The 16,560-nt window shown below is 40.2% G+C and overlaps 1 protein-coding gene across 1 annotated transcript in view; it reads right to left on the bottom strand.

Moving 5' to 3' along the window:
- Positions 1-16,560, bottom strand: part of JAM2 (junctional adhesion molecule 2) — a 79,762-nt gene that overhangs the window by 11,567 nt on the left and 51,635 nt on the right. The window contains exons 3-6 of the mRNA XM_003819211.6: positions 15,981-16,088; positions 12,059-12,211; positions 7,152-7,354; positions 3,685-3,784 (exon numbers count right to left, since the gene is read on the bottom strand). Coding sequence (XP_003819259.1) covers positions 3,685-3,784; positions 7,152-7,354; positions 12,059-12,211; positions 15,981-16,088 — 564 coding nt within the window. The remainder of the gene's footprint in view (positions 1-3,684; positions 3,785-7,151; positions 7,355-12,058; positions 12,212-15,980; positions 16,089-16,560) is intronic.

Genomic DNA, 16,560 nt, shown 5'->3' with positions numbered 1-16,560 from the left:
ATATATGTGGATTACACAGACAGATGCAGTCATTAAATTGAAAAGGTTCAAAAAAAGATCCCCTTTGCAGCTATATCATAAAGCATACTTTAATGATTGTGAAGCCTGTTCAACTAACTCACTTCTAAGACATGGTTCAAAATTGATTAAAAATATTAACAGAACTTAAGCTTTGGAAAAATACTAAATTTTAAAAACTTCTCAGATTAAAAAATAAAATGTATTCTTTTGCATTCATTTGGAGATGTGTAATAATTCACAGGATTAAAAGACTGGAAGCAATCTTTGAAGTTCAATGAGTTCAAGTATTCTACTGCCACTCCCTACCCCACATCTTACTTAAAATTCTTCTACATCATCAACTGTGTCAATTTCACAAATAATGAAAAACTCAACATCAAAGAAAACACATGGTGCCGGGCATGTTGGCTCATGCCTGTAATCCCAGCTACTCAGGAGGCTGAGGTGGGAGGACTGCTTGAGGCTAGGAATTTGAGACCAGCCTAGGCAACATAGCAAGAATCCATCTCTAAAAAATAAAAAAATAAAAAAAATTATCCGGGTATGGTGGTGCATTCCTGGAGTCCCAGCTACTCAGGAGGCTGAGGTTGGAGGATCACTTGAGCCTAGGAGTTTGAGATTATAGTGAACTATGATTGCACTACTTCTCTCCAGTCTGGGTGACAGAGCAAGACTGTCTCTTAAAAAAAAGCACATGTCATTGTTATTCTGTAAAACTAAGTGTAAGAAATACATTCCTTCTTGAATTATATGGGTGTAAATATACAATTATATGTATATGGGTGTATACACACATACACAGTCATATACATATATGCAACTAAACTGTCATCCCATTTATGAAAAATGAATTTAATTCTCTGAGGCTTTTCCTATGACTGTTAAGGCATCCGTCCTCTAATGTAATGCAACTGGATTTTTTGAACCCAAGTTTGGAAATAACTACTGTGAAGTTTTTTTCTTCTCAGATTGATTCTGTTGCCTAATAATTACATTATTAACCTTCCAAGCTTAACATTTCTGCAAATTGAGAATTTTATTAAAAATACTCTCATTCAAGTCATTAATAACATGATGAACATGGATTTGTTTAGGAAACAACTATGTAACAGGCTAGCAGACACCTCCTGTCATACAACACAATTTATTAACATTCTCTGAGCATGGGATTCAACTGCGTGTGGATCCACCAAAATATTGTTTGGACCATATTTCTCCATCTTGTCCATGAGGATTTTATGAGCCACACTCTTCTGCCATTTAGATACTTCCCATGTATTTATTAAAGGAGCAATTCTTCAAAGAGTTCCCATTTTACAAAGCAAGTTTTAATTAGCCTATGATTAAATAACCTACAGAAAATATTACATAGCACTTTCTCAAAAATAATTTAAATATTTTAAAGCAATGTACATTTTGGAAATGATCTTTTTAGAGATACTGTTTAAGTGAATCTGCTTATCATAAAAACTTCTGGTCTCGAAATTCTTTCCTAATGCCAAGTGTGTTATTAATTTTCTTAAATACCTCCAAAATATTAATTGATTTTTTTAAAAAAGAAAACTTGGTAAGTCTTTTGAAAGGTTAAGTAATTTGACCAGAGTAGAAAACATTAATTATTGCTTGGTATAAACTCAGTTTGCTTGGGTATTGAGAGGTCAATAAGATTCAGCTTTTTATTTACTTGGATTAAAAAGAGCAGAGAGAGAAAAAAATCTACAGTAATCATAATCTTAGGCAAAGTCAAATCAGTAAGTGAAATTCCTGAGAACCAAAGTGTGCCTTCTATTTACTTTGTAGTAGTCATTAAATCTGACATCTATGAAGCATTCAAAGTAAGGGCTATTATCTGACAAAAAAAAAAAAAACTGTCATGTAGTTTGTCAATGAATTTGACATCTATGAAGGAAGGATTCACCCTAAAAGAAACTACTGACAAAAAATTGTCTTGTTCTGTAAGTGCTAAGTCGTAGTATGAATTTTATGTTATTTTTCTTCAGTGAAATGGGAGACAGAAGAGTAATAGATAAGGAGTAAGTTAACTTCTTACATCCTGTTCACCATTTTCTGTGATGTTGAGCAAGTCATACAGCCATATTATGCCTCAGTGAAGAGAAAATGTAACATTAAGTATGAAAATATTTTGTGGGTTTTTTTTTTGAAAAAAAAGTCTTTATAAAAGGAAGGTACCATTTTTCTGACTGAAAGAAAAGGAACTAAACTGCTGAAAGGCTCAGTGTGGGTGGAGTCTGCTGGAGTTTTATAGTGAGGCAGCCATAAACAACCAACAAATCCATGCTTTACTTTCTGCACTTTGAAAAAATTTCTTTAGGACAGTTAACATATTCTAATTTTGGTTACATGTGAATATAGTTATAATTCACAAAGAAAACCAAAAAAATGAATTTATGAATTTGTATGTATTTCAAAAGATGTAAGTCCCAACCAAGGACACAAAACACCTCGGATCAATGGATGACCATTAAACAAACTAATTTTAACTTTTAAGCTAACTTGTACTTAGAAAGAGTAGATATGTGAGAATCATGTTCAAATTAAAGTGGTCCTAGCGGAGAAACAAACATTTAAATTTTATTCGTTATGTATTTATTGTGTGCTAAGAAAAAGTAACTAATACATCAAAACCATGACTTCCCGGATATGATTCCTTAAGAGAAGGCAAAGGTGGATGTTTAAATTAAACAGGACCATTTAAATGGAAGGAAAAATAAACAGAAATAGTGCTGGTAGGACAAGGTAATGGTAAAAACCATGAGGACAGGCTGGGTATGGTGGCTCACACCTGTAATCCCAGCACTTTGGGAGGCCGAGGTGGGCGGATCACCTGAGGTCAGGAGTTCGAGAGCAGCCTGACCAACACGGTGAAACCCTGTCTCTACTAAAAATACCAAAATTAGCTGGGTGCGGTGGGCATGCCTGTAATCCCAGCTACTTGGGAGGCTGAGGCAGGAGAATTGCATGAACCTGGGAGGCAGAGGTTGCAGTGAGCCGAGATCACGACACTGCACTGTAGCCTGGGCAACAGACAAAGACCCTGTCTCAAAAAAGCAAAAACAAAAACAAAACAACAACAACAAAAACCCATGGGGATGTATGTGAATAAAGGAAACAGAGAAAACAATGCCTTAATTTTTAAACATGTTGTGATGAATTTTTTTAAATGATAATTTCAAAGCAGCATTGAAAGGGATACTTTCTGATTACTTAAATAACTGCTACGTTGACTATAAATGTCAACACCTGAATTAATTTGGTGAATAATATCAATGATATACATTCCTGAATTTTAAAAATATCAGAAATTCAAACTTCTGGACCTTCAACAATTTAGACTACAAGATACTTAGCTTTTATTTGAGAGAAAGACTACTTAGAAGAATGTACTTTAAAAACGATCATTTAAAAAACTAAAAAAAGTTGTTAAATACAATACTAAGTATTTTTGGCTTATTTGGGAGATGGCTTAAAAACAGCATCTTTGCTTCTTTGCAACACATCATATCAAGTTAATTTTAATCATTCTCTCCTGTTTATTCTTCAAGTCACTCAGACATTTCCTGCTCCTTGCTCCTTGTACCCCCAACTGCTGTACTTCACAGTCTAATTGCAAACCATTTGTTCCTCCCAATATTTCATGCTTACCTACTTGCATTCGTTTCCCAGGACACCTGCGATATCCAACAGAATTGCGGGCTTCACAGGAATATTCTCCAGTGTCCAGTTTGGAAACAGTATTAAATTGCTATTTGTGGATGCAAAAATATATTTTTTTAAGCCATAGATCTATAAGTAGACTTTTTAAATAACCCTGTCCCTCAAATTTTAGCATTAAGTTTGTCTTTCCTTTTTAAAAATTTGGGACTTTCTGTCTTTACTATGAATTTAAAAATCTGCCATGACTTCAAGGAGCTTAAGCTAGACTTTTGCTTAATTTGACGAGAAGAACAAAGATAAAATACATACAGAGAAGTTCCTTTTTTTTTTTTTAACCATGAAAGCAGTACAGTTAGGAAGGCAATGAGCGTTTTTTAAAGTTCATAACACATGGTAGTATTAAGTAGTGTAGGTATTTCTAATTCCTAGGAAACATCATTTATAAATGAAGGGCAGGCCTCCCTGGTAAAAGGGTTAATGCACTTTCCTAAGTCACAAGCGAGTTCACTGCAGCAGCCAACAATAAACACTTCCTTTAAAGAGCCAGTTACTACCAGGAAGTAGCTTAGGGCCTAGGAAAATCTTAATTGGTATCGGTTTATAGGATTGTCGATTCTATCAATTCCAGAATTTTTTTAAATTTGAAAAGAAAAGCCAGCCCTTGCTCCTTCCCGTCCCTGTCAAAGCAACCAAAAGCTAAGATTGATATAATAGACTTCGTTATTTTTATCAGTAGTTTTTATCCCCTTGGAGGATATTTGGAAGGAATGAAGGCAGACAAAAAGGAAGAAGAGGAGAAAGGAAGGAAGAGAGGGAGGGAGGGAGGGAGAAAGGAAGGAAGAGAGTGAGGGAGAAAGGGAGAAAGGAAGGAAGAGAGTGAGGGAGAAAGGAAGGAAGAGAGGGAGGGAGAGAGGGAGAAAGGAAGGAAGAGAGTGAGGGAGAGAGGGAGAAAGGAAGGAAGGAAAGAAGAAAGGGCTGGAGGGAGGGAAGAAAGGGAGTGTAATCCTGGTCACCTTGAAGGGTCATTGTCTTAGATCCTCCTAGATGGAGGGAGAGAAAGTTTTCCTGTTTTTCTTTTTTTCCACTCTATGGAATCATCTGTCACTCTCCTCAAAGCCAGAATGCTTTTAGAATATTCACCATGAACTCAGGGCCAAGGTTACATATAAATAATATGTTAGACTAAAACCCAAAATGATCTTCCAGCATATTATAGCTGGTAATTAAAAGGAAGTCATTGGCTTCCATACACTGGAGTCTTTGTTGTTCATTTCTCACATAAGAACCCATCTTGGTTCAATCCAGGTGCATTCCTTTGACATCACAAGCTATTTCAAGGGTTGAGGTTAGCTGAGGAAAGTGAATCTGTATCCTTTCAGACTTGCCTTGAGGCTTTTACCAACTGCCCTGAGAAAAAATAAATTTGAAAAGTAAATATAGCAAAGTGTGACAGCAGGTTTTTCTGCCCAGTTGCTCAGTGTAAAATCACTCAGACCTGCTGACTGCGCCTGCTGACTGCTGAGAGGCCAGAGCTTAAGAAGTAACTGCATCCAATAGGCTTTATTATTCAGCCACTTTAGCAATTTGCTTTCTTGTTTATCAGAAGATCTGTTTGTAAATGTTACTGTGCACTTGTAGATGAAAGGAATGAAGCATTATATCCTCCTTTCAAAATTCATTAAAATTGGCTGGGTACGGTGGCTCACAGCTGTAATCCCAGCACTTTTGGAGGCCCAGGCGAGCAATCACTTGAGGTCAGGAGTTCAAGACCAGCCTGGCCAACATGGAGAAACCCCATCTCTACTAAAAATACAAAAATTTGCCAGGCATGGTGGCAGGTGCCTGTAGTCCCAGCTACTCTGGAGGCTGAGGCAGGAGAATTACTTGAACCTAGGAGGCAGAGGTTGCAGTGAGCCAAGACTGCATCAATGCACTCCAGCCGGGACAATAGAGCAAGACTCTGTCTCAAAAACATTTTAAAAAATTATTAAAATTGTTATTATCACCACGCCTTTAAGTTTTTTTTGATAATCGCTGTCATAGTGATTCTGCATTGCTGGAAGGCAGACAATTTTAAACTGACATAGAATATTACATTGACTGAATTTTTTTTAAAAAGCTTCAAGCTTAATGACCCTTTTTTAAACTTCCACTTCTATTCCTATAATCAAAGATGAAAAAGTAAAATACTTTTTATTTTTAAATGTAATTAGCTTCACAGAGCTTGCTTATAGATTGTCATCAGTATTCCTAGAAAGTCTTTCAATAAGAATATTTTACTGGAGGAAACAGAATATCTGGACTCTAAAGTAATAGATACTAAAGTCACAGAGTCAACTATTGTTGATCTACAGTCATGGAAATATTTAATGATATAGGAATCCTACCATGATTGACTACAGTTACTATTTTCACATGGTCAGGGTATCCCCAAGCAAGTTTTCATGCATTTTCCTGATGTTGTAAACTGAGGCTGCACTTAGTAATTTTCCAGGCCAGAAGACAGCTGTAGATAACTGCCTGATTCATCATCATGAATCAGGCTTAGTGGGCTTTGGGGCACTGTTACTTAAGAAGGCAGCATGCATTTTCTTTTTTTTTTTTTTTTTTTTGAGACGGAGCCTGGCTCTGTCACCCAGGCTGGAGTGCAGTGGCGCGATCTCTGCTCACTGCAAGCTCCGCCTCCCGGGTTCACGCCATTCTCCTGCCTCAGCCTCCCGAGTAGCTGGGACTACAGGTGCCCGCCACCACGCCCGGCTAAGTCTTTCGTATTTTTAGTAGATACGGGGTTTCACCGTGTTAGCCATGATGGTCTTGATCTCCTGACCTCGTGATCCGCCCACCTCGGCCTCCCAAAGTGCTGGGATTACAGGCGTGAGCCACTGCGCCCGGCCGCGCAATTTTTAAAGTTTATAGCACATGGTAGTACTCAGTAGTCTAGGTATTTCTAATTCCTAGGAAACACCACCTATATAAATGAAGGCCTCCCTGGTAAAAGGGTTAATGCACTTTCCTAAGTCACAAGCGAGTTCACTGCAGCAGCAAATAATAAACATTTCCTTTAAAGAGCCAGAGTTACTACCAGGAAGTAGCTTAGGGTCTACGAAAATCTTAATTGGTATCATTTATAGGATTATCAATTCTAGAATCTTTTTAAATTCTGAAAAGATAAACACACAGCCTTTGCTCCTTTGTTTCAGGAGCCTTTGCCCCTTTGCTCTTTTACTGGTCCTTGCACACTCAGCTCCCTCAGTCTCTGTTTTCTGTTCCCATGTCCTGTAGTAGCTCTTTCCATCACTTCGTGGTACAAGTGCTGCCATCTTTCCTGGTGCCCCTGCCTCTCTCCACTTAGCAAGCAATGGTATCAGTTCTCTATTAAACATCATCTTAAGTTCTAATAATTTTTTTATCCAAATGCAAGACAGTTATCAAGTCAATTCTTGAAATGACCTTACCAGAGTTCCAGTTTTTGTATTCATTGTGTATGAGCTGTTGGTGCTTTGGGAGCCAAGTCTGGGATTTTCTAGCAAACGGATGCCATCCTTAAACCATGTGTATTCAGGAGCTGGATTCCCTTCTTTGTCTTGACATCGTAGCTCTACCACAGTTCCACTCAGAGCAGAAGAGGGTACTTCACATGATGGAACTGCTGGAGCCACTGAACAATGGAAGTCAAATGATATTGGTTATTTATAAGCTAATCAAGGTTGTTTATTTTCTTCAAAGCTGTTGACTTTGTCTCTACAATCAATGGTTTTAATAGCCAGGTAAAGAGGTGTGATTACTGGACCCTGTGATAGAGACTGCTTACTTGTCCAACAAACCCATCTTCTTTCTTCATGGGCACACAGTCGACCACGTTTCCCAGCACTCTTGTTGCCAGATGGGGTCATATACATGAGTTCTGGCCAATGGAATGTGGGAAAAAGTGATATATATCCCATTTCTGGGCCAGACTAATTAAAAACCTCCCACATGTTCATTCCTATCCTTCACCCCCTGCCACTACCAAGTAGGTGTCAACAACAATGGTGACCTTGGATCGTCATGTATTGAAGATGTCAGAAGATTAGGTTGAGTCTCTAATGATTTCATGAAATAAAGTAATATGACTCCTCCACCACTGTCCCAACTATTTAGGCTTTACTGAAGTGAGAAAGGAACTTACTATTAAGCAACTCACTGAGAGTTAAGGGCTTATCTGTTATAATAATAAGCATTACTTTAGCTTATACAACAGCTATTCTTTATTAGATAAACAATCTCTACTGTTTTCTTCAATTGGTTTATTACCACTTATATTTAAAAGAAGCCTAATGAGAGAGAGAGAGAGAGAGAGAGAGAATGTGTGTGTGTGAGAGCGACAGAGCGAGAGAGAGAGAGAGAGTGTGTGTGTGTGCAGATAGATTTTTTTTTTTTTTTTGAGACAAAATCTCACTCTACAACCCAGGCTGGAGTGCAGTGGCGTGATCATGGTTTACTGTAGCCTCAACCTCCCGAGCTCAACCGATTGATCCTTCCACCTCAACCTCCCCAGTAGCTGGAATATAGGCTTGAGCCACCACGACCAGCTAATTTTTAAAAATGTTTTTGTATAGACAGGGTCTCACTATGTTGCCCAGGCTAGTCTTGAACTCCTAGGCTTAAGCAATCCTCCTGCTTTGGCCTCCCACAGTGCTGGGATTATAGGCATGAGCCACCATGCCCGGCCAAACCTGAGTATTTTTTTCAGGCCCAGTACTCAACTATAAATCTCATTCTGTCTAGAACTGGCCAAGTTAGAAAACACCTGGTCCAGGTATTAGGGTTATTCTGGTCTCAGGGATTGGAAAGTAAACCAAACTTCATTAGGTGACCTATTTATTATCCAGCAAAACCCAGAACTGGCCGTATTCTAAGGTAGTCTCCCAAGATTGCAGTATTTCTACTGCAGAATTCTAAGGTGGTCTCCCAAGATTGCAGTCCTTGGTATAAATACACTTTTTTTCCAGTTATTCAATCAAACACTAATCTAGGTACTGTAGTAGAAAGATTTTGGAAATGTAACTAAGGTCCCAAACAATTGTCTCTAAGATAGGATGATTTCATGAATTGGTTTGACCTAATCACATGAACCTTTAAAAGCACAGAGTTTTCTCTGGCTGATTACAGAAGGGAAAGTCAGATATTCAAGGCACAAGGAGAAGGCTAGGTGTAGTGGCTCATGCCTGTAATCCCAGCATTTTTGGAGGCCAAGGCAGGAGGATCTCTTGAGGCCAGGAGTTTGAGATCAGCCTGGGAAACATAGTGAGATCATGTCTCTACAAAAAAAAAAAAAAAAAAAAAATGGGTGTGTGCCTGTTGTCTCAGCTGAGATGGGAGGCTGAGATGGGAGAATCACTTAAGCCAAGGAGGTTGAGGTTGTAGTAAGCCGTGATCTGGAAGACAGAGCAAAATTTTGTCTCAAAACAACAACAAAAATGAAGTACAATAATTTGATATGCTTTTCTTTCATTGAAGATGGAAGGGACCATGTAACAGGGAATGTGGTGGCCTCTAGGAGTTGAGTGTGGCCCACGAACTGATAGCCAGCATGGAACAGGGACCTTGGTCCTACAACCACAAGGAACCGAAATCTGACAACACCAAGAATGAGCCTGGAAACAGATTTTCCTCGTAGCCTGTAGATGAGAACTCAGCCTTGTCAACACCTTTGTTTCAGCCTTGTGATACTTTGGGCAGATACCCAGTCTTCTTGTTGGACTTCTGCTCTACAGAACTGTTTAGTTGTTCTGTAACACTAGAAAATGAATAAACTGGCCAGATCTGCTGCAAGGTTTTCTGATTTAAATTTCTCCTATACTAGTGCGTCACTAGTATTTCAGAAAGAGCATGAACAACATGAAAAAGGAAGGGGGCTCCCTCTCCCCCCACCCCCTCTCTGTCTCTGTCTCCCCACGGTCTCCCTCTCCCTCTCTCTCCACGGTCTCCCTCTGATGCCCAGCCGAAGCTGGACTGTACTGCCGCCATCTTGGCTCACTGCAACCGCCCTGCCTGATTCTCCTGCCTCAGCCTGCCCAGTGCCTGGGATTGCAGGCGCGCGCCGCCACGCCTGACTGGTTTTCCTATTTTTTTGGTGGAGACGGGGTTTCGCTGTGTTGGCCAGGCTGGTCTCCAGTTCCTAACCGCGAGTGATCTGCCAGCCTCGGCCTCCCCAGGTGCCGGGATTGCAGACGGAGTCTCGTTCACTCAGTGCTCAATGTTGCCCAGGCTGGAGTGCAGTGGCGTGATCTCGGCTCGCTACAACCTCCACCTCCCAGCCGCCTGCCTTGGCCTCCCAAAGTGCCGAGATTGCAGCCTCTGCCCGGCCACCACCCCGTCTGGGAAGTGAGGAGCGTCTCTGCCCAGCTGCCCAGTCTGGGAAGTGAGAAGCGCCTCTTCCCGGCCGCCATCCCGTCTAGGAAGTCAGGAGCGTCTCTGCCTGGCCGCCCATCGTCTGGGATGTGAGGAGCCCCTCTGCCCGGCCGTGACCCCGTCTGGGAGGTGAGGAGCGTCTCTGCCCGGCCGCCCCGTCTGAGAAGTGAGGAGCCCCTCTGCCCAGCAGCCGCCCCGTCTGAGAAGTGAGGAGCCCCTCCGCCTGGCAGCTGCCCCGTCTGGGAAGTGAGGAGCGTCTCCACCTGGCAGCCGCCCCGTCCGGGAGGTGGGGGGCGCCTCTGCCCGGCCGTCCCTTCTGGGAAGTGAGGAGCCCCTCTGCCCGGCCGCCACCCCGTCTGGGAGGTGTACCCAACAGCTCATTGAGAACGGGCCATGATGACGATGGCAGTTTTGTCGAATAGAAAAGGGGGAAATGTGGGGAAAAGATAGAGAAATCAGATTGTTGCTGTGTCTGTGTAGAAAGAAGTAGACATAGGAGACTCCATTTTGTTCTGTACTAAGAAAAATTCTTCTGCCTTGGGATGCTGTTAATCTATAACCTTACCCTCAACCCCGTGCTCTCTGAAACATGTGCTGTGTCCACTCAGGGTTAAATGGATTAAGGGCGGTGCAAGATGTGCTTTGTTAAACAGATGCTTGAAGGCAGCATGCTCGTTAAGAGTCATCACCACTCCCTAATCTCAAGTACCCAGGGACACAAACACTGCGGAGGGCCGCAGGGTCCTCTGCCTAGGAAAACCAAAGACCCTTGTTCACTTGTTTATCTGCTGACCTTCCCTCCACTATTGTCCTATGACCCTGCCAAATCCCCCTCTGCGAGAAACACCCAAGAATGATCAATAAATACTAAAAAAAAAAAAAAAGAAAGAAAGAAAGAAAAAGGAAAGGGAGCTGTTTTAGTCTTGTAACTTGGTAGATTATACACCACCAATGAAAGAGAAGAGATCGTGTTCCTCCACAAACTACCATCTTGAGCTGTTACTATCTATCAGTGATTCTTTTTATTTTATTTTTTTGAGAAAGTCCTGCTGTCTCCCATGTTAAAATGCAGTGGCACAATCATAGCTCATTGCAGCCTTGAACTCCTGGGCTCAAGTAATCCTCCAGCCTCAGCCTCCCAAGTAGCTGAGACTACAGGTGCATAACAACACAAATGACTTTTTTTTTTTTTTTTTTTTTTTTAGAGAGAGCGATATAGGGGACTCACTATGCTGCCCAGGCTGGTCTCAATCTCCCTGACCTCAAGGGATCCTCTCACTTCAACCTCCCAAAGTGGTGGGATTAGAGGCATGAGCCCCTGTGCCTAATCTATCCATGATTCTTATAGAAACTAAACATACTGGTTTTGGAGTTAACCCCATCTGGATTCAAATCTTAGTCCAGACACTTTCTCGCTGTATGGCCTTGTTAAATCATTTAACTTCCATTTGGTCATCTATAAAAATCATATTAATGAAGATGAAGTAAAATTACTTATGTGAAAAGGGCTAACATATCAGGTATATAATCAATGTCAATTTCCTTTATTTACCAAATGACTTCTAATCCTACCTTCAGTCTACTTTTTTGTGTGTTATTGCTTCTCCACCATCTCATGTGATACTACTTTAAATGGTTGGAGAAACTGTGTATATGCTGAAAACTATTGAAAAATAAACTCTCAGGAAAGATACTCCTATGTATATTGTAGGATCATTAGGAATTGCCTCCATCTTTAACAAAGAGATACTTTGTGATAACGCATTACTAAAATTTCAGCAGCCAATGAGGAGAGGGGGAGAAATGGCCAAGAGATTGCCAGGAAGGTGATGCTTATGGTCTCTGTAACTTGACTGGTTGAGGCTCCCAGTTGATGCTGGCATGTTTATGGACCAGTGCTTGCTTGCCCCCAGGGCTGGGTGGTGGAGAAGGAGTGGGAGACGTAGTCACACATATACATGCACATCACCTAATACTTCCAGAGTGACTGTATCCTCTTCCAGGTTTTGGCCTTGCTCAGATGGGGCACTAACTTCACAACGATATTTCCCCGCATCACTTCTTGTCACATTTTTGATCCGGATATTGAAATCTATCATCTCAGCTCGATTTTTAAAATCACCTTTTAGAAAAAGAAGACATTGATGTTAGTAATAATCCAAGTAGCTTTCTGTGTAATACCTTCCTCTAGTCAGTTCATTTAGTAACCAAAGCATTTATTTCCCTTTTAATAAACTCAAGTTTAAAGCCTAAAAGTTGTATATAGATGCTGTTATTTAAAATTTTTCTTTTGGAAAGGACAGTTTTTAAAATGTTCAAAAGGCCAGGCGTGAAGGCTCGCGCCTGTAATCCCAACACTTTGGGAGGCCAAGGCCGGTGGATCACTAAGTCAGGAGTTCAAGACCAGCCTGGCCAACATGGTGAAACCCTGTCTCTACTAAAAATACAAAAAATTAGCTGGGTGTGGTGGCGGGCACCTGTAATCCCAGCTACTGGGGAGGCTGAGGCAGGAGAATTGCTTGAACCCAGGAGGCGGAGGCTGCAGTGAGCCGAGATTGTGTCACTGCACTCCAACCTGGGTGACAGAGCGAAACTCAGTCTCAAAAAAAAAAAAAAAAATTCAAAAAAGCATAGTTTTATATTCTCATATTTTATTTCATTTTGATATCTAATTTTAGTTTACTGGCTAACTTTTTTGGCAGTGTTGTAATGCCTATGTTCAACCTTATACTTCTCACTGAATCAAAATTTTGAAATCCTTATGTGTAAGGTTAATAACTGTCAGTTAAGCAGTTCACTGAGCAATTAATGTTTTTGTCCATATGCAGTCAGATCTAATTGCTGCTGTAAGATAGTCATAATTTCTCCAGTTTCAGTCTAACATATACCTTATAGTAACAAGATGCAGGTGTGTACATATTTTCTAATTAGTTGGATGGCCCTTAACAAGCCATTTTAGGTCTTTGCCTTCACTCACATAAAACAGGGATAATAATATCTTTTTTAAAAAATTTACTTTCTAGGTAAGCAGACATAAGGCCATGTGAAAACATTTTGCTAAAAGTTGCTAAACAAACGTAAGGCATTGTCATATTAATTATTTTCTAATATTTAACTGACCTTTTTCTAATTTAACAAATATAAAAATTGCATATTTTCAGAACTACAAAATTCAGTAGTTATACAAGGTGAATTAAAACAGTAAAGTTGGTCATAATAATAAGTTCATTCATGTATGTTTTTATTTAATTATATTAAGAAATAATTATAAAATAGGTAAAATTTAGTGAAAGCATTGCTATTTATTCTGCTTAGGTGGTCTTGCCCATATCAGTGGATTGTCTGGCACTGGCCACTCCATCAGGTACTCAGACAGTCATATGGCCCATAGATTTTGTCAAACAGATTTGGCAATACAACTCTGACCTGTCTGTCAGTCCATACGCCAGATCAAGCATGTCAATCTCCTTGTCAGTGATTGTGTCTAACTTCTCAAATATGTGCTTTTCAAAAATGAGGTGACAGAGCAAGCCAAGGTTCCCTGCCATGCAACAAACCCATCAATATCTACATGATTTTCAACCACAACATCTAGCAAAGAGTCATCAACTTTTCCTTTGTTTGTTAATGTTTCACTGTTGGTTTATAAAGTGGACTGTTATTTTATCTTCTGAGCTGCTCTGGGCCTTCACTGACGTGTTTGATCTCTGGCTGACCCCAGTGCTCCCACCCCATCTCCCAGTGCCCAGCTCCCTGGCAGGCTGTAAGCTCCAGCATGGGCCCTGTGAGGAGCAGCTGCCAGCAGGCCTGGCCACTGAGGCCCTTCCACATTATGTACATAAATTTTTTTTTTTTTTTTGAGACAGTCTTGCTCTGTTGCCCAGGCTGGAGTGCAGTGGCGTGATCTTGGCTCACTGCAAGCCATTCTCATGCCTCAGCCTCCCAAGCATCTGGGATTACAGATATGCACCACCACACTGGCTAATTTTCGTATTTTTAGTAGAGACGGGATTTCACCATGTTGGCCAGGCTGGTCTCGAACTCCTGGCCTCAAGTGATCCACATGCCTTGGCTTCCCAAAGTGCTGGGATTACAGACATGAGCCACTGTGCCCAGCCCCATGTTATATTTTAAAGAATTGAGCTCAAATGCTTGCCTCATTCCCTTTCTAGTTCCCTTGTAAAAATATTCATGTCTTCAGAAAACCAGGGAGTCTGGTTTAATTGACTGGAACAGTAACTTTATGTGTGGTGGCTCACGTAACACTGTGGCACAAGAAAAGATGGTTAAAAACATTATTTTATTTTTTGATAGTAACATATTCAGAATTAAAATAGTGTTTTGCACCCAGTGTGGTGGCTTGCACCTGTAGTCCCAGCCAATTGGAAGGCTGAGGTGGGAAGATTGCTTGAGGACAGAAGATTGAGGCCAGCCTTGGAACATGGCCAGATCTCATCTCTTTAAAAAAATGTAAAAATTAGGCAGGTACAATGGCTCAAATAAATAGTGTTGCATAAAATAATAGTTTTGCATTTCTGCATATGCCAGAAATGGCAACTACAGAAAATTCAAGTGAAGACAGCTGTGCTATTAACACCTTACAGCTAGTAGTCTTATCTTGACAGATAAGAACTTGAGGGGATATTTTAAATTTTCTATAAACTTCAAACATTTTCACTTAATTCTTTAACATTAAAGAAATACATAGTATTTTAAAATCATAACATGTTTATTACACTTGTAAAATTGTATTTCCAGCTTTAGAAATATTTATAATGGAAAGATTCAAGCATATACAACATTAGAAAGTAGAGTGAATTGTACCTCAATGTATCATTGACCAGCTATAATAGTAATCAATGCATGGTTTATCTTGTTTCATCTGTATCATTAACCACTGGTTTATTTTGAAGCAAATGGACGTTATAACAGTTCATCCATCATTATCAATATTTTAAATTATAAGTTCATCACATATTCATGGCAAGAGTAGGTAGTAGAAAGAAACGTATAACAAAAGAAAAAAAAGAAAAGAAAGCACTTGATAATGGTTGCTGTCATAACCCACCCATAAGTCTTAACTCCCTGAGCTTCTCAGTGGTGGCCTACCTTTCAAATGGAGTTAAGGAAATAGGGTGACAGCATTATGACTGAGAAGCAACCTTCCATTTCCAAACCACACCATTTTTTAATTCCTTTCTCTCAGGAGTTTATCTATAGCCAGGCAAGTGGCTCACACCTGTAATTCCAGTAATTTTGGCGACTGAGGCAGGAGGATGGGTTGAGCCCAGGAGTTCAAGACCAGCCTGGGCAACATAGGGAGACCTCACCTCATCTCTACAAAAAAATAAATAAATAAATAAAATTCAATTAGCTGAGCATACTGGTGTGCACCTGTAGTCCCACCTACTTGGGGACTGAGATGGGAGGATAACTTGAGCCCTGGAGGTGGAGGCTGCAGTGAGCCATGATCATACCACTGTGCTCCAGACTGGGCAAGAGAATAAGACCTTGAAAAAAGAAAGAAAGGAAAGAAAGGGAAGGAAGGCAGGAAGGAAGAGAAAGAAAGAAATAAAGAAAGAGAAAGAAAGAAGAGAAAGGAAGGAAGGAACGGAGTTTAATCTACTGAGCCAATAAGAGCAATTGCATTTTGCATACTTTATGCCTGAGTTGAGAGAGAAGAGTCCAGGGATTCAGTGGGCTTCACCTCCCTCTGTTCTCTGCTTTTGTGGCTATTGTGTTTTATGTCTCAGATATGGTTGCTTTCATCTCACACTTACAAAAACACATTTTCAGTAATCAGTCATGTCCGATCTCATTTGCCAATTAAAGGATCCTGGTTGTACTTGGCATTCTCTTGCTCACACCTCTTCAAGCCTACAGCTGCTTACCTTGAAGAGTCTGTTGATAGTAGACAAAGGAGACACTCCGACCCAGTTTCTTCCACTCTAATCTGGAGGAAACAGTCTTCTTTGGGGTTTTGCAGGCTAAAATAGCCTCTAGGAACAACAATAAAAATACTTGTTTTCTAATTGTCCCCATGAATTTATATTTTACTTAACTAGGTAACAAAATTTTAAACATCTTTAAATTACTCCTTTATAGTTTTATTCATTCATTCATTCATAAGTTACATCAACAGGTCCCATGAATTGGAAGCCTTCTAGCTCTTCCACATAGTAACTGTATGACACTATGCTTATTTCCCTGGTTATCAAGTTTGAGTTTTCATCTGTAAATGGGCTAGTATTTCACAGAGTTGTTGTGAGTCTTCAAATGCAATAAGATATGCAAAGCACACAGGCTTGGACGTAGTAAGGACTTAACAAATGGCAGCTATGATTAACTATGTATCTTATTATTCCCAGTGTCAGTCTTGAAGGAGTCTACCATCTGGTAGAAGAGGCAACTAAGATAATGGCATTTCAGCCCAGTGTTTCTGAATATCAGCTATACAGATGGTGATTCATG

Source organism: Pan paniscus, chromosome 22 (assembly GCF_029289425.2).
Source record: "Pan paniscus chromosome 22, NHGRI_mPanPan1-v2.0_pri, whole genome shotgun sequence".
NCBI lineage: Eukaryota > Metazoa > Chordata > Mammalia > Primates > Hominidae > Pan > Pan paniscus.
This window is presented reverse-complemented; position numbering and strand designations above follow the sequence as displayed.